General features: G+C 39.9%; 1 protein-coding gene across 1 annotated transcript in view; it reads left to right on the top strand.

Moving 5' to 3' along the window:
• NUDCD1 (NudC domain containing 1) overlaps positions 1-24073 on the top strand; it is a 119099-nt gene that overhangs the window by 84038 nt on the left and 10988 nt on the right. The window contains exon 8 of the mRNA XM_005287275.5: positions 10531-10656. Coding sequence (XP_005287332.1) covers positions 10531-10656 — 126 coding nt within the window. The remainder of the gene's footprint in view (positions 1-10530; positions 10657-24073) is intronic.

Raw genomic sequence — 24073 nt, 5'->3', positions numbered from 1 at the left:
CGTTTACCTTGAACATGTTGATTCGATCAGAACATCTCTATTCATCACCCTTCATCCTAATCTTATATTTAACAGAGGGTCAGTGTGTCTTTGTATTATCTTCAGGGAGTGTGTTTACATCATAACACTGTATCAGGGTGTTCTGGTACCACCCTTCTGAAATGTGTTTGCGTGATTGTCCTGTGCCTAGGACTACTTAGGAATGTGTGGTTTTTTTTCCATGCCAGTGCTGTTCTTGCCAGATTCTGTGAACTTGCAAGCAGATACGTTTTGTGACAGGGCCTGACTTCTGCTCATAACCTGACTTTTACTAACTTTGCTTTATATCAGCAAGGCTTGACCACTACTTTAGTTCAGGCCTCTTATACCAGACCTCATGTTTCAGGCTCTTTTTCTACTGTTGTGAAATGGCTGTTCCAAGATGAGTTGATTAAAGTAATTTTTTGGAGGATGTTTTTCACCTGAGAGATACGTTAGTAAAACCTAATTATGAACTACAAAAAATAAATGAAAACCCAGGAATTTAATTTTCAGCTGTTTAGCCAAAACACAGAAATGTTCTGTATAGAAAGCCTAGTCTTTATAGTTGATATGTAAGCAAAGGTAGTCATTTCCTCATATAAGCACCGAAACAAGCATATAGCTACTCAGGTACTTGTTTTGAGAGCCAAAATGCCATTTTGTGAAGCCACCATTGTAAAGTGGTTGCCATAATGTGAGTGCCTAAATTTAAAATGTGGGCTTCTGACTGTAAAAAACATTTTTTATCTAGCTCTCAGTTAAAGGCACAGACCTTTGGGTGTCTTTTAATATCTCCATCTGCAGTGAGTGGGTCCAGTCCAGGGGTTCCCAAATTTGGTTCGCGGCTTGTTCAGGGTAAGCCCCTGGTGGGCCGCGAGACGCTTTGTTTACCTGAGCGTCTGCAGGTATGGCCGCTCGCAGCTCCCAGTGGCTGCGGTTCGCCTTTTCTGGCCAATGGGAGCTGTGTGAAGCAGTGGCCCCTCATCCAGTCTGATGTGCAATGTCAAACACTTGTTTCAGATCCCAAGAGACGCTCAGATTCAGTAGATGGGATGTATCTCACAGTTAGAGGTGGCCAAACTGTAACTAAGAGGCAATCTAAATTCACTGCACAATTGAAGATTTGGAACAATTAAGTTGTTCAAAATTTGCTCACATTTTTATGGTCAAGAAGAAGTGTCTTTAGACTTCAATCACCTCTGTGACACTAGTTCATGTGAATTCCTTATACTGCATGTGGTCCAATTCTCAGCTGGTCATTACCCCTTGGTGCTCCAGCCTTATGCCCTTGTGCTTAAACTCGCTGGGTGTATCTGAGAACCATGGTGTTCTGTCCAGGTAGTATGCTGATACATGTTTGGGGCCAGTGTGTCAGCTGTGAATGGTGAGGTCCTGATGTTTTACCAGAACTGATTTTGGAGAAGGATAGTATTCTCTGGCCTGGAGTATAGTAATTCTTACAAAGTCCATGAGCGTCAAGGGTGGCACTGTGTGGTTCTTCCGGCTTCTAGAATCAAAGGCGTTGGGGAGAACTTCTCTTTTAAGGAAGTGATGATCAGGCAAGGACTTGGACGTGATTTTTACATTTTTGGTGTGTCTTCTGCACTGGAGATCTATCCATGTCTGAGTGGGTGAGACCATTGCCTGCTTGAATGAGTCTCACTGTAGCTACCACGGAGATGAGACTGTTATCTTACAACATTATATCGCATGGTCTGACTGTTCACAATGATGATTATTTAATACAATTTCTGCCCTGGGTGAACATTTTCTCGAAAGGCACTTTTGCCTCACTCCCATTGAGAACGAATGGAGCCTTTTTTGAAAGAGCGAAGTTCTCAGTAATAGAACACTACTCATCAGCCCCTGCTGAAGACTTAAGTTTCAGTTTGAAAAGTAATGGCAAAAAGTTCATAATTTTTAAAAAATTATAGCCCAGGTATGAAATTTCAATGAGTTTTAACTATATGGGAAATTTTGAAAGGTCTTAATTATTCTATTATAAAGATTGTTCATGCCAAAAATTTGTCTGACCCAGAGTGGTAAATTTCTTAAAGGACTCATTTTAAAATTAACTCCTAAATTTATTAACACATTTACTTGCAAATTCTCAGAAAATGCATTCAGTACTGAAAATTCTGTAACTTTGGGGAGGATAAGGTGCATTTGCATATATAACCAAGTAGCTGAATCCCTGCTTGAAGTGCCAATCTCAATGCTCTCAACTATGGAACAGCAAGTGGCATTTTCATACTTAATTATTCCACTGTTATAAAATATAACACAGAAAAATTAACAAAGGTGCAAATTCAAGCACTCAAAAGATATGAAATGCTAGAATTAACTATGCTTATACATCCTAAATTTGACCCCTTAGTGCGTATGCGTTTTGATACAAACTTTAATTACATGATCAGATACTATTTTTTCCACAGGCTCCCTGCCTCATTTAGTACATAGGATAGACAGTGTTTATCTGAATGGTCAGAAGGCGAAGCATGAAGTAGAACCAGTCTATCTAGGTGTGACCTTAGACCACACACAGAGTTAAAATGCCCACCTGAAGAAGACAGCAGCTAAAGTTAAGACGTACAACAATCTTCTTAGCAAACTGGCAGGTTCATCATGGGGTACTCGTGTTCCAGCTTTGTGGACGTCAGCTCTTGCCACCTCGTATTGGGTGGCGGAGTACTGCGCACCAGTTTGGAGTCAATTGTCACACACCAAACTGGTGGATACACAGTTACATGCCGCCAAGCGTATCATCTCCAGCACCCTGTGTCCGACACCACTCCCAGGGCTTCTCGTTCTGAGCAATATTGCTCCTCCTCATATCAGACGAGAGGTGGCCACTGGCAAGTTACTGGAGAAAGTACGTGCCAGCTCAAGCCTGCCGCTGCACAATGACTTTTTTAAACCACCAGCTGCACGTTTGCTGTCACGTCACCCATTATGGTCTCATCCACCATGCCAGGATGTTAGGGCGGAAACACTCTGGTGAGAGGAATGGATATCTGTTATAATCCCCAAACAGTGCCTTGTCGCCAACCCCACAATTTGCCCTTCTGGTTTTGACCTGCCCTGTCACGAATGGTCCCTGTTGAACAGGTTCCAGACCAGGCAAGGTCTCTGTGCAGCCAACCAGTATTGCTGGGGCCTTTGTGACAACCCCTTGTGCAGCTGCAGCGCAACACAGACGATGACACACATTGTCAATGAGTGCCTGCTGATTATGTTCAGCGATGGCCTCGAAGAACTGCACCGCGTCACTGAAGATGCCATCGCTTGGCTAGATGACCATGAACATGCTAAATAAAAGTAGTTACACAGCAGCTATTCAATACTGTGTGGACCTATGCATTATTTAGTGCACACTATTCAAATCCTGGTCAGCAGACAGAATTATTGCTTTCCTTATGGTTTATCTGTGGTGCTCATCATTATAGAATCTGAATGCTTCACAAAGAATAATGACTTTATTTTCACCACTCCCCTGTGAGGTGAGGAGGGTGGTATTATCTCCAGTTGACAAAGGGGAACACAGGCACAAAGATTAAGGTCAGAAATGTCCACTAGCTTTGTATGTCCAAATTGAAATGCTTAGGACCTGATTTTTCAGAGAACTTTGCATTGTATAGCACTTTGTGTTCAAAGTGCACTCCCATTGACTTTAGTTGGAACACTAGGACTTGAGAGGCTCAAGCATGCTCAGTGAGGATGGAACCTTTGGAAATTTTAGCTATTAAGCTCTAGCAAGTCTCTGCTGAGCATGTGCACACTGATTTTTTTCCAAAAGTTTATAACTTGGTCAAATTTTTCATAGAGAGGGAAGAAGGCACATCCCTGACCGGTTACCTTCCTACCAAATTTTGAGTCCCTGCTATAAAGCATGGGAGAGCTAGAGCTTTTCAAAGAGGTCACCAGCATTTTGTAACATGGGTAAAAGAACATTTTTCCCCCAGCCTCATTCTTGGAACAGCTGAACCCTTTTTGCTGAAAATTTCTGGAAAAATCAGTCTGAGGCAGACAACAGCATGGATAATTTTAACCTAAGTGGTTAAAGTTTGGCAAAGCTATAAACCACTAAAAACAGTTCGTTTGTTTTTTTTTTTTTTAGTGAGAAGTGTTGGGCAACCTTAATAGGCAGCGCAACCATTCCCACCTATAATAATCTGCAATATATATTGCAATACTGTTACGGGTGGGTTGAGAATTACATAGGTTTTTAAATATGTTATGGTCCTGTAAATATAACAGGTATAGTATATAGAAACTCAGGGCCAAATTCATCCTTGGTGTAACTCGACCTTTTGAATGTTGCATCAAGGATTAGTTTGGCCCATGAATACATCAAAATAATAAGTGAAATTCCAACCAGTATGATTTAAATTCTTGTTTTTAATAAATTAGAGTATCTTCTACATTTTCCTCTCTGGGGAAATTGTACATAGTTTAATATTGATTGAGTGTAAATGACATTTAAAAAGAAAACTCAAAAGATAAGCTTAACTCATATTTATATGAAGCTTTCTCTTTTTTTATCCTGGAAGTCCTGTTTAAAACAAAAACAAAAAACCTGTCATTTTAACTGCCCCTTGGGCTTAATTAGAAAGTGGTATCGGATATAAAATCTGGGAAGTGTGACTCCCTGTGGATCCTGATGTATTGAAGTTTTGAATTAATCTTTTTTCCACCCCTCCAGATGGGGTTAAAGAGAAAAGTATTGGTGTTTTGGTCATGAAGTCACAATTAGCAACTTGTGATGTAATTTTTGAGTTACGCTTTAAAATTAAAAAAAAACTATCTCTGTGATAGTTTGGGGTTTTTTTGGGGGGGGGGGAGCATGGGGGGTAGGTGTCCAGTGTTTAAGCTGTAGTTTGAATTTGCTAAGTAATTCACCTTATTTAACAAATTTCTTAAGCACATGGTAAAATATTTTTTTGAGCTTGGATTTTTATAGCTATAGATGCATTATATAAGGCATGATCCTGCTCAGTGCCCTCAACTCCTATTTATGTCAATGCTGATAACCTAGTAGGTGATATAAAGTAACCAGAGGACACTTTATTAAAATCATTATTGAATTTTGCAAGTCAAATTCTGTGGTGTATAGGTGATATGATTCAATATTTGGGTGTCTTTACAGGTAATCTTAAATTATACACCTGGTATTTTATTAGTGAATCAGGAGTGTTAAAATTTTATATTTACAAACAATGGATTTAGCTATTGAGATAAACAAAAATGCTAGTTAATTTTAAGATTTAAAAGGCATAAACTGTTTTTTTAGTTAAAACCTGAAGTTTAGTATTTTATTTTAAAACTAGTTTGTGTTCAAATGATGCTGAATTACAAAGTAACAATTTATCAAAAATGCCTTTGCAATTTTCAGATTTTTAAAATATTTAAAAACAATAAACATTTTAGAAAATCCAATAAAATATATTTTTCTAACATGCACAATATTTTGATTCTAATCTTTCAATCTGAAATGAAGTCTCATTGTTACTCATTTGCATCTGTTTGCTAAAGAATAAATTTTGTGGTAGAATAAATTGAAGTGCTCCAGGAGAGAGTGTTTTCTAATAAAAATTTTAGAAAGCAGGGTTGTGTTTTATTATGAACTTTGAAAATGGGACCTACACCAATATTGTACTTGGTAGACTCTGCATGTTCTTAATACGGTCTCTTAAATTGTTTTGAGATTAATAGAATGCAGACTTGATTCTTCCTCTCTCTCCCTCCTCCCTCTCCTCTCCCCCACCCCCCAGTGATCACAGGCTACCCAGAACATTTGGGGAATGCCGGAGTGCACTCATCCAGGTCAGCTGTCTGATTCTAAGGAGAGTCTGATGAGATGATAGCCCACAAGCTCCAATATGAAATATTTTTCCCCCCTGAAATCTGCTGGTATTAGAAATAATCATGTCCCCCAGCAGATCTGGAGTACGATCATCTTTCTGATACTAGAGGTATTCAGAAATGGGAAGTTGAGCTAAATTGAGGTTGCTCTGCTCTTCAACCTAATACTTTGCCTCTTGATTTTAACATCAGCATTAATGAAAGAGGTGTGGTTGTTCTTGAGTCCTGTCTCTTAGCCTACAGTATAATTCATGTACCCTGTCTCTTCCCTTGCAATTTTAAAAACATTTCTCGTGTTTTCTCCTTATCGGGTAACCATGTGTCCCTGAAAACTGGAAGTGTTCCTCTTAGAGTTATAAGAACATTTTGTCTGTTTTTTGTTACTTCTCCTTGCAGATTGGCTAGCTGAGCTGGTGAACTTGATGACAAACTGAGCATATGTAACTCAAGTATTGTCCCCTCATGGCACCTTGCCCTACGTTCCCAGAGGCCTTCCCATGAGCCCCTACCTTTCAATTGCACAAGTCCTCAAGACAGCCTTTCCTGCATGTAGAGGCACTAATCCTGCGGGTGTGGGAGGGAGGAGGAAGTTGGTGTATCTTTTTTTCAGCCAAACAACCTACTTTTCTCTCATTATCCCTTGGGGGAAGGGGGAAATCAGTTACGATCAAACAGAAACCAGTTTTGACAGGGATATTTCAGGTCAAAGCTTTGGTTTGCTCCGAAACTAAATGTTTTGTCATTTCCAGGTATTTGTAATCTTTTGTGTTTTTTTTAATAAAACAAAAGAAATGGAGGGCTCAATTCAAGGATGAGAAAAGTGGTGCTGGTGCCGCACCCCACCCCTTAAATCTAATAAACCCCATGATTAGGATACTCACGTGGGATATAGGAGACCCAGATTTAAGTCCCTGCTCCGCAGCATGATCCTCCCAGTGCCTTAATCACCAGGCTATTGGATATTCTGGGATGGGTCTCAATCTCTCCTGCTGAAGCCATTCCAGATTGTACGAAATACTTGAATGGCACTGGGCCACAAAGAGAGAGAGAGAGAGCAGATGACTCTCTAGAGCAGGGGTCGGCAACGTTTGGCACGCGGTTCGCCAGGGTAAGCACCCTGGTGAGCCGGGCCAATTTATTTACCTGCTGATTAAGCAGGTTCGGCCGCTCGCGGCCCCCACTCGCCGCGGTTCGCCGTCCCAGGCCAATGGGGGTGTCGGGAAGCCGCGGCCAGCACATCCCTCGCCCGCACCGCTTCTCGCCGCCCCCATTGGCCCGGGACGGTGAACCGCGGCGAGTAGGGGCCGCAATCGGCTGAACCTGCCGCGTCAGCAGGTAAATAAACTGGCCCGGCCCGCCAGGGTGCTTTCCCGGGCGAGCCGCGTGCCAAATGTTGCCGACCCCTGCTCTAGAGTGTGGTATTTAGGGCACTCACCGGGCATGTGAGACACCCAGTCTTTAATTATTTATACAAAGAGGAGCTTCTTCAGCATCAGAGATTGAGACCCACCCCAGAATAACCAATAGTCCATGGATTGGGGCACTAAGAGAGGGGAGACTTGGCTTCAACTCCTTGCTCCAGAGCAGTGATTTGAACCTGAATCACCCACATCCTGGGTGAATGTCCTTAACCTATGGACTTTTGGGTGTAAGGGTGGGTGGCCGCTCCTCCTCCTTCTCTGATTGTTTGTGAGTGTATAAGCCCCCTAGTGATCTAGCTCAAAAATTTGTATTTGTCCAAAACTATTTGGCAGATTTGTGTCAAATTCGCAAATTGTAGGGTTGACCCGAAACTACAATTTTGGCAAATAATTTATTCATCTAGAATATTTTGCCCAGCTCTATAAACTATTCCTTCAGGCAGTGAAAGCTCCATTCTCACTTACTCTGTTGGACAGTTGATTGGCAGTGGATGGGAGGTGCTGGTAAGCCAGTTTGGAGCTGGCATAGTCCAAGTTTGGAGATGGAATAAAGTTCCCTTCCCCTATCTCCAGTCCCTGATCAGTCCTACTTTCCTGAGCCTCCTGATCATCCTAGACCAAAGACAGTGTTCATAGTCCCCCCCGTTGCAACACGTTTTTATTAGGATACAAGTGTTTGGGGGATAAAAAGACACTCTCCCTTCCTTCAGCTGGAAGCTGGGTGTATATGGTCCCTTCCCTCCCTCTATTTAATTATATCCATGTATTCACATTTTTCCATTTTATGGCACAGTCAGTCGGTTCTAATTCTGAGTTATCCATTCCCTACATAGAAATACATGCATGATCAAATGACTTTAAAACTTCTAATTTAGGCTTTCATTTTCTCTATGAAATGAAGAAAAGAAACTTTGTTATTTATAGCAGATGATATTTCTGTCACACGTTTTGAGCCAACAATAGATCTGTGGTCACACTATGTACCACTGAACTGCCTATAAGACTTTAAGGCCAGAAAGGATCATCATGATCATCTAGTCTGACCTCCTGCAGATTGCAGGCCACAGAACCTCACCCAATCCACTCATGAAATAGACCCATAAACTCTGAGCAAATATTTTCTCTCGTCTCTCAATTTGAACAATATTATGCTGGTGGGATCCATATGCAAGCATAATAATTTTAAGAAAGATTCTCAAAAATTAATGTCCTGGAGCAGATACTTGAGAACTAGATGTAACTGTCTTTCAGGATAAAATATCAGCTACTTTAATTCTGCACCGCACCTTGGCTGTGAGCTCTTCATCTCCTAAGCAAAGCAGGTACTAATTATGAAGAGAGAAAGGGGAGAAAGGTGCTGTTTACTTGCAATGCACCTTTCACCAACGCATCCCGAAAGGAAGTAGCTTTAATAGAGGTATCAAAAAACTTAACATAAATCATCCAAAAACTTGAATGGAAAGGTTCTAACAGGCATGTGTGAAACTGAAGAACTCTAAAACAGCTCAACCAGTTAACTTGTGCTTTGGATTGTTTCCTTCCTTATGATGGCTGCTAAACATGGCAAGATTGAAATTTCTAGCATAAACTGCTTTTCTGTTGTTCAGGATCAAAAATTCCAATCTATGGAGGCAATAAATACAAAGCGCAAACAAATTCACTTTGGTCAAACTTCAAAAAACACACGTGCTCACACCTTGTAATTTTGAAGGCTTCAGTTAGAAAGTGAATTTGAACTAAGTCTCTTCTCCACTAAGAAGCTCAACTTCCCTCAGAAGAAACCTTTCCTCATAACCGCCCCTTCCCCCCTGCACTTCCCAAGTCAGGCTGCCCACTGTTTCCTCCATCCAGATATTTGTAAAAATTGTCTGTATTATGACTAGCTGTGATTTCAGACTAATACATGTGACCAAAGTCTCTCTCTTCTGATTCCTAGAAATTAGAGATGGAAAATACTGTAGCTTATCAACAGTAATAAATCCCCTTTCAGTGTACGACCGTTCCTTACAGTTGTAGATTGAGTACTTTATAAATGCCTAACTAGAAAGCAAGAACGACATTCTAGTGCTTTAGGAAGTCTAGTTTATTAAAGTGATTTTTTTTTAAAGGACTGGTTATCTGCTTTCTTGAGTGCATCTCCCGTAGCACATATCCACTACATACTGTGCTCTCAATTTTTGCCTTGAGAAATATCAGCCAAAGGCCAAGTGTGTATCCTTTTCCATTATCCGAAGGATAAGAGAGCTATAAATCTTATGTCAATTTTAAGTGATTACTAGAAGTGCTGAGAGGAGGTTTGTATTTGGAAGATAAACAGGAGCTACTACATAGTGAGTCATCCCATCACTTTCTGGCATTTCTGCTAGGTTTAAAACTGAAGGTAAAAATACCTATCTCGCTGTGATGACACTTTACTATGCAGTCAATGTAATAAGTATGGGAGAAGCATGACAATTACTAAAAGGTAAAGACAATCCAAAGGGCCACCCACAAGTGAACAAAGTCAAAATAGAAACACTCCTTTTGTGAGTATTCTTTTGTCAGTATCCTATGCAAATGAAAAGGCTCTACAACTTCAACCCCAATGAATGCAAAATTAACATACACCTGTGAATCTAGGAGTATAGCTGTGCTATGGCAAGTAACAACCATTAGCTGAAGGGATGACTTTAGTTTGAAATACCTAGATTGGAACCATACTCATCCCCGATGTAAATCCATTGACTTAAATTTGGCCCTGGACAAACTGAAACCCTAGTTCTCATTCCAGCATGGTTCCCAGCCCTTTATTCCAGAGAAGGTACTGGGTACAGTAGCTAAAATGATTACCATGAAGTTTACTTTGAGTTTTTTGGAAGAGACCTTTTAAATGTAAGTTTTATTTGATATGCATGAACATTAAAGATTGCATGGCACTTTCCCTAAGAGAAGGGAATTGTCCAGATATTCCTCAACAAAAAGTTCCCCTTCTAACCCTGTTGCACATTGTGTTGCATACCAGTTAACTACTACCTTCCACTTCAGAAGTGGCTGCTTTTCTGGTAGATAAGTAAATGCATGAAATGCTTTTGGATCATTGAGTATGAAAGAAGCTGCAGAACTGTAAATTGTTATATAAATCATTGCTGTTGATCTGTAAAGCTTCATTATGAATATATAGTTTAGTATAATATTGTGTATCAGGTATTCCAGATTTTCAGTGCATTTAATTGTTTTCTGGTTTCAGAATCCAAACCCTGACAAAGAAAACCCTCCTTGTAATGCACAGGAATTGGAGGAATGTGATATTTTTCTTGAAGACAGCACAAGCTTATGCAGATTTGATGGTAACACCTTGAAAATCACTCATGTGGTAAGTGAAATATGAAATCCAATTATGCTTACCCAAGTATCTCCCCTTCATACTTCTATACTAAAAAAATCTTGATTTGTTTTCTGTGGTGAGACGTCTTAAAAACCACACCATACATTCAGCTGGTATAAATTGGTGTAGCTTCATTGAAATCTTGTAAATACTTTCTGTAATGAAAAACCTCAGTAATAGCTGCATATTTGCACAAATATATATGCTGTAGCAGTACACTTCTGCAAAAATCTCTCCCCAGCGCAGGTTTTAATTGATGATCCTTATTACAACCATGCTATTTTGGAAATCTAAGTTCTTCTAGTATATGTTCCTGTCGGTGCTCCACTATAGGATGTGTGCATGCAATTGCAACCAGAGACTACAATGTAGTGACTGTAGGAGAGCAATGCCTCATGCTCTGAATGAGAGGTTATGGGGAGGCATGAGCCTGCCACCGCACTGTTCTTTCTCAACTGCCTGTGGCTCAAGAAAGAGTTCTGCTGTATGCAGCTTCCTGCCTTCATTTTGTGAATTCTTTACCATATTATTTATTTTAGTATTTTTTTCTGCATTCATTTGATACCTATTTATTTTATTTAACACTGGCGTGTTAGTAGAAGAGGGGAGAGGGGCTCCTTTCCCTCCACTTCTTGGATCTTTCAGCCCTAGCTCTGGAGAAGTCCCTATCCCCCGGAACATTGGTCATAGGCCATCTCGGTCCTTGTTGCTGCTTCATTTGCAGTTCTAGACAAGGAAACCTATCTCTTCAAACAAGGAAATGAAGAAAAGAGATAGATAGCCCCATAAGACCCATTCTCAGGAGACATCTTGTTCCTCCAAGGGTATTGTATAAGCTCTGACTGAGTGCGGTACTGAAGCCTTGGTACAGAGGGAAAACCTCATTTGGACATAGCTATCACCAGAGTAACTACTGAGGCAGCACCGTCTGACACCTTGCAGCACTGCAAGAGACCCAGGTCTATCAGTGCGATGGTAGCAGCATCTAACCATACCTCTGAAAAGAGATGACACCACAATTACCTCGATACCTCAACAGCCTCCATCTCGCCAATCGGAATCATCCCAAACTTCATGTAAGGCTATCAGAGCCCTCTACCTCCTTCCCAGTTCCTTTCTTCAGAGGATCTCATTCTCTCTCATGAACCCAGAGTCACCAATATGGAGAAGATCTACCAGTGCCATGTCCTCAATGCCTCTGAGAAAGTAGCAAGTTGAGACTTGCTTAAGTCTCCAGGCTTTGGTACCAGTTAGGACACTGGAGGGCACCCTGATCCTTAGCTCGGGGAAAGATTTGTGGGGAAAATAATGGAGGAAAAAAATCCCTGCACTTAAGGAACTTGGCGAATCATAGGGCACAGTTGTGATTCATTGTGCATCCTTATATAATTGCGGAATCTGCACAGATGATGCTTCTTACTGAACTGAGCATGTGCAGAGAGAATAGTTGTGAGGTCTTGTGAGTTCCATCAGCCTAAATGATATCTTCTATGTAAAAGGAAAGTGTACATTTTCTGTTTTTTCCTGCTTCACAAAGTTTTGCTAACAGTCATTTTTTCCCTTCCCATGGGCTCTCCCAGTTACATCTGCTTAATTGCGGGAGTTGAGTAGATGGGATTCAGAGGAGCTTAGTTTATCTTTGCAAACTGTAGATAGAACAAATGTCAATATTCAAAACCAAAAATGAAATCTGTCCAGTATTCAGAGGCAACATATACTGCCTGTTTAGCAGTCTGTGTTATGCTCCACTTTTGTCTTGGATACTTGCTTGACTAGTAGTTATGCTGGTCTTCTGGTGTCTTTGCACCAGTATTAGGCAAGTTCAGTCATTTGCAAATAGTCTCTTATAAAAAGTGATAGTGAATTAATTTGTTCATTCTTATTAAAGTGATGTTTCGGTAGCACTTGCTATTGTTGGAAGTATTAGCAAGCAGATGTGATGCATGGTTTACAACATTGCATTATATGGTGCTCTAATGTGAGAAAAGACGCCCCGTGGATTAGATTTAAGACTACCAAACTCATTTCACTTATAAACTCTACCATATATGAAAATAGATTCTGAAAGGGAGAAGTCTTGTGTATCAAAGGAGTGGATGCTAAGTGCTATGTCCCTGAAGATCAAACAGTGCATGAAAACATCTTTCATACTAGTTGAATATTTTCAGAACTAGTAGAAAATTGTTCCAGTACTTCACAAATCTTTTTATGGTTTTATAAGAATGGGTTGCTGTTTGCTGAAAAATAATCTTCCATGACTAATCAACAAAGCACTTTCTCCAAAGTACTGTATGTGAGAGTAATAAAGCATCTTGTTTGTGTCCAACCCAAGAGGCTAATTTATTAACTGCAATCATTGTGGGGAAGATCATTACAGAGACTGTACATATAACAAGCAAAGAGATGCTTATGAGATGAGAGAACTCCTCTTTTCACTCAAAGATCAAATAATTTCCAGCTAGCTACTAGGAAAGAACAGGCTCCATGCAAATTGATTTGTTTTTAAAATACTTTATTAAATCCCGTGGGGGGGGGGGGAGTTGTATCAGATCTACAGGTGACAGACAACCCTTTGATCCTGAGAAGAAGGGGAGGGATAGGCTCAGGCTACTCTCAACCCCTCCTTTCTTTCCCCCTGCCCAGAGCACTAAATGTAGGACAAGTAGTAACGGTCCTAATCTGCAGCAAGGGAGATTTAGGTTAGATGTTAGGAAAACTTTCTAACTATCAGAGTAGGTAAACCCTGGAATGGGTTAGCAAGGGAGGTTATGTAATTCCTGTCATTGAGATTTTTAAGAACAGGTTGGACAAACACTGTCAGGGATAGTGTAGGTTTACTTGGTACTGCTTTAGCATGGGGGTCTGGTCTAGATGACCACTCAAGCTCCTTTCCAGCCCTACGTTTCTATGAATCTGCATAAGAGACCCAAAAGTTGGCTTGTTGACCTTGCTCGTCTGGAGGAATGAGGAGAGTCTTTAGTTCTTCACAGACTGAGGTATCTTTGAGTGTACCGTCATTTTGTCTTGTGAGGAATGCAAGAGAATTCAGAGGCTGGCTGAATCCTAGGGGAATAGGCTGAAGGGGGCCAACTCTGAATGCTAGATATTTGACATGGAAGCCCTTTAACATCACATTGGACGCAAGTAAATGCTTGGAATTTTTTTGGACAAATGGAGAGTTGGTGTCTCCCTCATTAACGTTAAAAATATAAGAAGTTGTGGTCTCCTGCTTTAAAATCTATCTGTGTTTTGTTTCATTCTCATTTGTGTCATGATCAATTGTGGATGAGCATCTGTGATCCTTTACAAAAACATTGTTAAATGACTGATTACTTCAGCAACTTATATTTTGTTTGCTGAAATTTGGACAGGACACTCATATAGTGATGATGTTTAAGTTTCTAATCCTATAATTTTTGAAAAATATTCTTTGGGAATTGAAGGAAAGTTGTGTAGGTTATTAAGTTGGCCAGAAGAGAAGGTCTGACATTTGGTTTACAGTTTTTATGTTAGGAAACTTATCGAGACAATAAAGTGAACCAAAAATACTTGTAGAATTGGCTCATTATCAGCTTCAGATATCTATTGAGACAGGTAACCTGGTAAAAGGAATTCTTGTCAGGGTGAAATGGACATCCTCAGATCCACCTTGCTGCAGGCCTCTGGATTCCACTAGAAAATCCAAAAAAAGCATGAGGACCTGCATGAGGCCAGAGATGATTTTAAAGATCAGGTGGAACCTCTTTGTTTTCTGCTAAGGAATCAAAGCTTATCCTGTATTCTCTTGGGTATATATCCTGTCCCTTGGGCTTCCCCCAAAAGGGGAAAGTTATGGCTTTCTCTGAAGGCTGACTGAGAGCTGATTATCCACCTCTATCTCCTGTGGCAGAATGCAAGACTACTTTCAACAAGCAAGCTGATTCTAAAGGCTTCTGGAATGCATAGCTCACCAGCTAGTCACTTTCTATAGCCTACTAGGATCTCTTAGAGTCTCTAGCCTCTGATTGTCCCTGTTCACTTTGTACACTTGGGACCTGATCATTACATGGTGGGGCTATGAGGTTTCATTTTCAAAAAGCCCTCTGAATTTGTTGTCCAGATAGCCTTTTCTCAGGAGGGGATGCTGTAGGTAATCCAAAAGCCCTTTTGGTAAAGAAGGCCATAGAGTCATTTCACCTGATGGAAAGGGGTTTTTATTTCAGGTGGTAGTATCTCAGCTCTCTATGACCTAAGGGGTGAAAACATTATGCACTTATTGTCTTGTAATAGGGGATACTGTGTGTGTGTCTGGCCAGCCGTGAGAGAGAGAGAGAGACACACACGTCCCTGCCCTTTTAATCTAAATGAAGTTGACTCTCAGATTTGTGGCTAAGGAAAGCCTCAGGGCAAGAACAGTTAGTAAGCAGCCTCTTACTGTCTAGAAAAATTCTAAAACAAATTCTGTTCATGAACTGTGTATCTTCACTTATATTCTTTGTAGCTTAGTTACACATCTACGTTTCAGTTGATTCTTTTTATTGGTGATAAAACTAGTATAAATTAGTTAAAATGTTATGGAATGAGCAGCAATGCAAATTATTTTAGCCTACAGAGTATATATGCATGATAGTGTCCAATGTGAACTTCTTTGGGTTGGCTTTTGATATCAGAAACATTGAGCATTACATATATTTTTTTCATTCACTCTCTCCCTATCCCTACTTGCAAGTTAACTTTTATCCATAACAGTTCTTGTATCATGATTTTAAGATCTAGCTGTTTTCCAAGTAAGGACTAGTTATGAGGATTATTATATCTGGGGCAGGAAAACTTAACCATTGATTAAGCAGTCAAACCTTTATGTGAAAGAAAATGACTGCAATAGAGGATACTGGTGGGGAGGGGGAAGGGTGTTCTCTTTACAAGCCTCCAATAATTGATGTCAGGCATTATCAAGATTCTTTCTTTTCATTTGAGAGAAAAAGTGCATCCCTGGAATCAAGAAGCTAATAGCAGTTATTGACACATCGTTTTCTTTGACTGTCTCTCTTTTTCAGACTAAAGAAAGGACAGCTGATCTTTTATCTCATATAGGTGGATACTATCATGTAAATCAAAAGGGATAACATGATTCTAATTAATTAATGTAATTATAGACAGAACTCTCATAATTCTTTTAATAACTGACATGGTGGCTTTATTTTAATTAGCTGTAAAATTTGATTAAATGAACTTAAAGACATTTGGGTTTTTTTCTGCTTGCTTTGCAAGAGCCATGCGAAAAATGGTTACAGCAGTGTTATTAAACTGACCTGAAATGTGAATTTTCATGATAATGTTCAGATTCTAGAACAGGGGTAGGCAACCTATGGCACGCAAGCTGATTTTCAGTGGCACTCACACTGCCCGGGTCCTAGCCACCAGTCCAGGGGGCTCTGCATTTTAATTTAATTTTAAATGAAGCTTCTTAAACATTTTAAAAACCTTATTTATTTTACATGCAACAATAGTTTAGTTATATATTATAGACTTCTAAAAAGACATCTTCTAAAAATGTTAAAATGTATTACTGCACTCGAAACCTTAAATTAGAGTGAATAAATGAAGACTTGGCACACCACTTCTGAAAGGTTGTCGTCCCCTGTTCTAAATTACCTAAAACTAACTCCTAATCCTACTTCTCCTTTTTTAATAAATCAGCTACACAGTCAAAATGTTCACTTGACTGCTGGGCCATCTATCTTACTCTTTATTAGGTGCTGACAATAATAATATTTTAATGAGTAGCTTTTGGTCAGTGTTAAAATTTTAATCTTAAAATTAGAAGATCATTAAAACTTCATTAAGAACCAGCCTTCATGGAAAGTAACATTGTCATCTGAAGATAGCTATTTCAACTGAGTTTTAACAATGGTGCAGTATGTGACAGCCCATTCATTAACCTGCGCTTCTCAGTGGAGGCATATGTTACCGATGCTCCATGTTCTGGCTGCCCGTTGGCTTCTAGGTGGAGTTAAAGGTGTTGGTTATGACCTAGAATCTCTAAATGCCTTGGGGCCTGCAAAAAAACCTAGAGTTTTCAGGTGCCTAAGTAGCCCCTGGAATCATGATTAAAGTTGTCCCGTCCCGTCCCCCTTCCCCATCCCCCACCACCACAACCACACACACACACCAAAATCTGAAATGCCCCTGTTTCCTCCCTTCCCAGTTCACATCCCCAACTTTGCCATGTGCAAATGGCTAATTTAAAAACATAATATAGTACTTTTATCTGATTTAAAGTCGTTAGCTATTAATATTATTTAACAGTAATTTTTTCCAGAACTCTGCATTTATTGGTTGGTTGGTTATTGGCTTAGCTTTTTTTTCTATTGATTTTCTGTGAATAAATGTTGCACCAGTGACCTGCCATAGATGAAGTTTAAAACTGATCTGTCTATATTTTATTCTCCTTTTGAGGATAACGTAGATAAAAACACACTTTTAAGTGCATTTTTTTTAAGTGTGCCCACAAGATGCGTAGTGCAGACTCCCCTCCTGCCCCCCCCCCAGTTTTCTCTCTAGCCTACCTCACCCCCTCTGCCCCAGGAAGAGGTTGGAGCTGCCCATGCTAGGAAATCTTGACAGTTCTAATTAATAAAATGTAGAAGAAAAATGGGACTGTTTAAAAGGCAGTTACACATATGGAAGGCCAAACACTGGGAGAACAACACCCTGCTCTCTTCTGTATAGTCGGAAGGGGCATTCTTTAGGTAGGTTGCATGCTTTGAAAGGAAATGAGTTAGTTTTGTTTGGATCTTAGCTTTTTGAGCTAGAATGATGTTTAACAGCAACAAAGTGTTTTATCCCAGCAAATAGGTTTATTTCAGACCCATTTACCGTTCAGATTCATCAGCGACGATTCTTAATGTTTCCAGCTACTGTGTTAAGAAGAGAGCAAAGTGGGAACAACAGCACTCAGTTTTGACTTTTTTTTATACCCATGTGTGCTCATCTGCCCCACATGAGTCACAAAGCTTTCCTTTCTGCCAGCATAGAGGCATCGACTGAGAAGGATTTAATTTTAAAAAATAACATCCCTCTTGTTTCAAAATCGGAATTTCTTAAATGTATTTATATATTTATTTGACTAACTTCCAATCTGGACACAAGATTTGAGAAGTAAGAATTTATTGAGTCAATGTTCCTTTTGAGTTTTATAGTTGTGAATCATAGACTTTTTTTTTTTTTTGGTTTATTCTTGGAAGAAAACCTCTCTCTCTTTCCCCCCCCTCTGAGCCTGTGCATCCCTATATGCACCAGAGGATTGTGCAACTATATGGTTAAAGCTCTCAGCACCAGTAGGATGATATTTCTTTGGGACAGAGTGCAGTCTAGTAGAGCAGAAGACTAGGAGTCAGGACTCCTGATTTTTTTTTCCTTGCTCAGAGAAGTCTGAGTAGATATTAAACTTATTTCTTAATTATGTTGTAAATCTTGATTTGATCCCAGTTTGAATGGCCTTTGTCTGTTTTTCCAGATCTGAAGAGATTTGTACTCGATAGTGTTTTCACCAAATGGTGTAGAACATCATTTCTTTTACATACTATGCAGTTGTAGATTTCCAAAGATGAGATTTTCATTTCCACTTGAAGTGGTTTGATTACATCAGTCACAACAAGCTCAGAATCTTAAATAAATAAATAAATTCCTCTCTCATATTTCATGGCCACGAACCCCAGGCCATTCTAAGTGTTTTGGAAAATAGTGCAGTTTAGGCAAACTTTAATTAAACTGAATGCAAACAGCTGTAGTTTTTGTATGAGTACTGAATCTTTTCCTCTTAAGCAAATTTTAATGCTTTAGAAAATGCCAGATTCAAATCTGAAAAAAACAAGATAACCTGTTCAGCCACAGAACTCAACAAGCGCATAGGCAGTGAAAGGTTCCCTAAAGTGGCTCTTAATAAACATTAGCCCTTGACAGCAGGGACCAACTATAGTAGTCAGAGGGAAATTTTGCCTCCCTGATCATCCAATAGATAATGTCTTTACTGACACCATTAACAAGTATTCGTACCTATTGTGGTGATGGTTTTGTGATTTCAGCACCTGTCCATGAGGCAATTTAGTGATAGCACCATGTAGCTGACAGATAGAGATGACTTATGGTCATTACTGACCTGACTTGAATTATGGATGTTTTTAAATCAGTAACCCTTCAATTTAGCGCACACACACACTACAGTTTTAGAAAAGGACACATTTAATTCAATGTGTAATCTTGATCACTACCTTTAACAGTACATTTTTTTCCTTATGTAGTGTCTTACATAATTAATCTCCTCCTGTTGTTTTCTTCCTCTTTTTGCCCCATCTCCTTCCATTAACCAAAACAAAGTCTGAATAATTGGCCTCGGAGTAAGAGTTTCCACATCTCATTAGTTGTCCTTTGGAGCTATCCACCAAATTGTCACGGTGTATGTGACTGTATTGTAATAGTTCTCAGAGGCTCATCTGGAGCCCCATAGTGTAGAAACTGCACAGATGTGGTGACAGTCACTGCCTTGAAGAGCATATACAAGACAAAAGGTGGGAGGGGAAACAGCAGAGACACAGAGGTGAAGTGACTTGCCACAGGTCACATGGCAGGTTAGTGATTGAGCAGGGATTAGAACTCAGGTCTCCTGACTCCCAGTCCTGTGCCCCATCTACAAAACTGTGCTGCCTTGCACTTTGAAAGTCTAATCAACAGGAATGCTAATGAACTGCACCATTTCCAAACCCTTTTGATGGGAAAGAAAATAAATACATATCCATTTTTAATTCATTTTTATCTATTATAAAAGCAATAATCTCTAGTCATAGTATTCAGCCTTTTTGAAAGATGTCCTAAATGTTTCGTCTTTGCATCTAATCCATCCTACTCAAATTTAATTGCTTTATATATCTCGAAGCTTACAAATCACTTAAACCATCTTTTTTTAAATTTTAAAACACCAAACACTTTTTAAAATATTTTCCTTTTAATAGTTGAGTTTATAATTCCTTATTGTTAGAGTATTCCAGCCTGGTAGTCCAGAAACAGATGTCTTCATGTTTTATAATGCATCTCAGTGATATAAAGAAAAATGAGGTAAGGCTGCTATGGGTCAGGGGAGAAATATATGAAATGTCATGTCTAGACAATTTTTCTTTGTTAGGGGAAACAGTGTATTTGTGTGTTAATTCTAACTTTCCACCATGTACTTTGTTGTGTTAATTCATTTCTGCACACTTTGCTCAAGTTATATGGCTGAAATCACTTGACACCTCTGATTCTGAAGTCTGTGAAAATCCTCCTTGTAGAAATGATTCAGGGGAGTATCAGAATTCCTTTACAGAGATGTGAATAATAGTTGTTGTTCACCTTTAACTAGATGATGGTATAAAATATTAAGCTTTGTATATCTTTGTGCTCATAAGAGAGGTAGAACTTTTGTGAAACATTAGCTCAAGTTATGTCTGCACCACTGATTTCTGTCAGTACAGCTATGCTGGTCAGGACCGTGATGAGCTCTGATTCCTAATTGACATAGTTTTGCCTTCAGAAGCCTCTACTGTAGACACAATTATACCAGCAAAATTGATATTTTACTGGTATAGCTTGTTTTACTTGGGGGGGCTGGAGAGTGATTTTACTACAACTCTGCAAAGCATAGCTTTGCTGGTAAAGCTGCTTCCACACTAGGAGCACTTTGCTGCTATACTATCCCAGTATTCCTGTACTCCTAGTGCAGACATAGCCTCAGAATGTTATTCAACGTGTTGCTGTTGGGTAAAATTAAGAAGAAAAAATATTTAAGGACATTCCCCATCTTGAATTATATCTAAGTGTACATACCATGAATTAAATCTGTTCAGTAGGAGGATTTTTATTGTAACTTCAGTTTTTTCTGAGATTTTTCTTCTAAAACATCCATGCACAGTGTCATCATTTAGAGTGCTAGCCATTAGCCTCCACTGAATGTACTCTAATTTAGGCCTATAATTTGTATGTTTAAAAATAACACTTGTCATATCTAACTCAAATGGAATTGTTCAACTTCCCTATAAGGAATTATACTGATAGCTTGCTTTAAAAGTTAGGAGGTAAAAGTTACTAACTCTTCCATGCTCCTTCAGTTTTATGAACAGCAATAGCCAGGGCTAGGCCAGTGGCAACCCAGTATGTTATCACAGATCAGGACCGGAAACTTCAGTTTGTCTCATTCCCAAGTCAACAGGGATTGGTTTTGCCACGAAAGGCAGGGCTATTTGCTGTGGAGGGAGTAGCTGCGTCAGAACAGGACTGGCATTGATGGGCTTTGGACACACTATGTGACCTGGGTACTTTGAAAATAATTGATTAGTGTGGAGTGAAGGAAGAAAAAGGAAATTTTTTGGATTGATGAAGATACGAAAAGGTTTCCCAGCAGGGGCTCCAGGAACCTGTGTGGTTCCTGTCACTTCCTCTCTTCCCCCACCATGAAGGAGAGGTCACAGCTGCCAAATTTTGTGCAAATTATTTGCAAATATATTGTATAATAAATATAAAATTATAGAATTAAAATTAAAGTGTGGTTAAAAGAATGTGTTTTGAAAGAAAGGCCCTAACTAGCAAATAAAAGAAAGCCCTTGAACGTAACGAGTTGTAAGGCCAGAAGGAATAAAATAGGGAGGCTGTCTGGTTCACAAGAATAACACATGAAATAAAGGAAAGTTTCTAAAATGAAGGCCTCTGACCGACAGGGGTGACTGCAGATGGTTTTACGTAAGACGAAAAAAATTGTCTTAGATTGAGTCTATATGGACCTTCCCACCTCACATACCAGTGCTGTCTCAAAAATTAGGGCCTATGTGAACCCAGTTGCAATGAAAAAACTGTTGGTCGGCAAGAAGGAGGGGAAGAGATAAAGAGGAAAGGCCTTGGAGAGAGGAGATTGAAAATTTTATCTGGATTAAGACTGGAAATAAGGATGAACGGTCTCAAATTATTTTTAGCTGATGTCAGTAAATGGCAATGACATCACTTGTGTGTTAAAGGGTATATAAAAAGGTAATCTCTTATAGGGTTCATTGCTAATACCTGCCTGGTCAACTTGGAGCCAACCAATATGGGTCTAAACACCTCTGGGTTTAGCCCATTTGTAAGTATCTTGATCAAATGCTTATAAATGTTTTGTTTCTATCTGGATGTAGAAAATTGCTTATTTATTAGGTTTGTTAGGCATGTTTAGAGAAATTGTACAAATACCATTCAGCTTTTGGATTTAATAATGGAATTTACAGTTAAATTAGTGTTGTGGTAAAACCGTGCATAAATAATAATTCCAACATATGTAAATTAGCTCACAGAATAATTTGTGTATTTGTAAATGTTATAGGATCGGGGGATGATCGGGCAATATTCTACATAACTGTTACATTCCCTTTCTTCCTGTATCTCAAGTTAACTTCTTGCTGAAGCACAGTTCTGACTTTTCAGGACTTTTTGAAAACTATTATGCACAGTTAATCCTCAGGGCTATTGTAAGTAAATCCTTGATAAATAAGTGTTAATACCTCCCGGTCAATTTCAAATAGTACTATAGACTTTTGTAGTAACACATTTAATGTACACAGAACACATTTTAATAATAATACTTTTAATACTATGAATAACTTTGAGGAAAAGCTATTGGACAATAAATCTACTGGTGTTCCTAATACAGACTGCTCCACCTTTGTTTCTGTTACATATACTCAAATATAAGGTTTCAATATGATATTTTCTATACTTTAGCACACACCTCAAAACACACTTCCCCTCTGATTTTCTCTCAGAGATGATTTCTCAGTCTTCACTCTGGGACCATAGTATGTAGTGTGTGACCCGGACTCATCAGAGCTTGAGAAATGGCAGCATCTCAGTCCTTTCAAACACTTCAGAACGCTGTCAGCAAACAAGCAGTCTGCCGATTTCCATAGCTAGCAGCATTCCAGACCTTGGGTTAGCAGCTGTCTGGTCTTCTCAAGTACTGGCGAAACACAAATCTGCACCCTGAATAGGTACAGTTATTGGGACCCATCCCTCACAGCAAACATAATTGTTGGTCCTGAATCAATCAGCAGCTCAAGTCTAAAGAGCTATTTTTAACCTTTTTCCCTTTGCTATCTGGCTCAGCTTTCAGAGGGTGATTAAGGTATGACCGGTAGGTTTCCCACAATGAAAATTTGCCATACCGCCTCAGAAGAGCTACTGGGCATGTCTGGTAAACTACTGGTAACTTCCTGTACTGGCAGTTTCTGGTCTTTCTGAGTGGCCCTACCTTGCTCTTCGTACGTGTGCAAAGACACAATGTCCAACTAAGATTCATGTCTCTTCCCCCACTGCTTCACTTCCCCTCCTCTGGAGAAACAAAGTCAAATGTTGCACGATAACACGTGTGTTAGCCAAGTAATTTGTATCTAACCATACACTTCAGCTTAAGGTCAACACATCCTGCCCCAAGCAGTGATGGGAATAGGACAAGGAGCTGCAGAAAACTTGGCAAGTGAATAGATGCTGAAAGGTGTCTGGGACATAGATGGGTACTGGATAGGGGCTCTCTGGAGTGGGAAAGCCAGGGCAGCTGGGTTTCTGGTAGTGTGGAAGTGAAAATTTGGGATGACTAGGATTGTCCACTGGGAAAGATGAGAACAGGTTCAGCAATTGGGAGAGCAGGGTGGGCAGAGGTCTGGGGATAAGGAAGGTGAAAGTTTGAGACAGTTGGGTTTGTGAGGGTGTTCAGGGGGGAGCTGGGGAGAGATGAGCATGGTTGGGGGTAGAGTTCATGGACCTGGAAGGTAGCTAGATAGAGTGGCTGAGGGCTGAGTGGAAGCTGGGACTTGGCTGGGGATTGTTTTGGGGGGTGCTGGCTGATTTGCAGAATGGGTAAACCGTGGCAGCACTCAACCCCACCCCTCTTCACTTTTTGTACCTGCTCCCACTTGGTGGCTCCTCCCAACCTTCCCTCTCTCTCTCTCTCTCTCTCTCTCTCTCTCTCTCTCTCTCATATCCAGCAGGGGGACCATATGGCCTCTGATATCCATGAGCCACAAATGCAGGCCACTTGTTCCTAACTGAACATACAATATTCAATCTGGACTACAGGACTATGCTAGGTGTGGCCTGCATGGTTGAATGTTATGTGAGATGTCTTGCATAGATTTTTGGGAGGAAAGCCAGTCAAACAGGGTTGTGTGAGGGAAGAGGCAGGGGCCTCTGTCCTAGATTCGTCTGGTTCCTGCTGTTGCAAACCCATGATGGCTTCAAACTTGCATAGTTCTTCTCTCTGTTTGGTTGTTTCTGCTTCTTTTGGATAATAGTGTGAGATAATCCTTTTGCAAAGTAGCTGGTTGCAGTATACACCATGCATCCAAATGATCTGTTCATAGAAATGTCAATT

The sequence above is a fragment of the Chrysemys picta genome, chromosome 2 (genome assembly GCF_011386835.1).
Source record: "Chrysemys picta bellii isolate R12L10 chromosome 2, ASM1138683v2, whole genome shotgun sequence".
Lineage (NCBI taxonomy): Eukaryota > Metazoa > Chordata > Testudines > Emydidae > Chrysemys > Chrysemys picta.
This window is presented reverse-complemented; position numbering and strand designations above follow the sequence as displayed.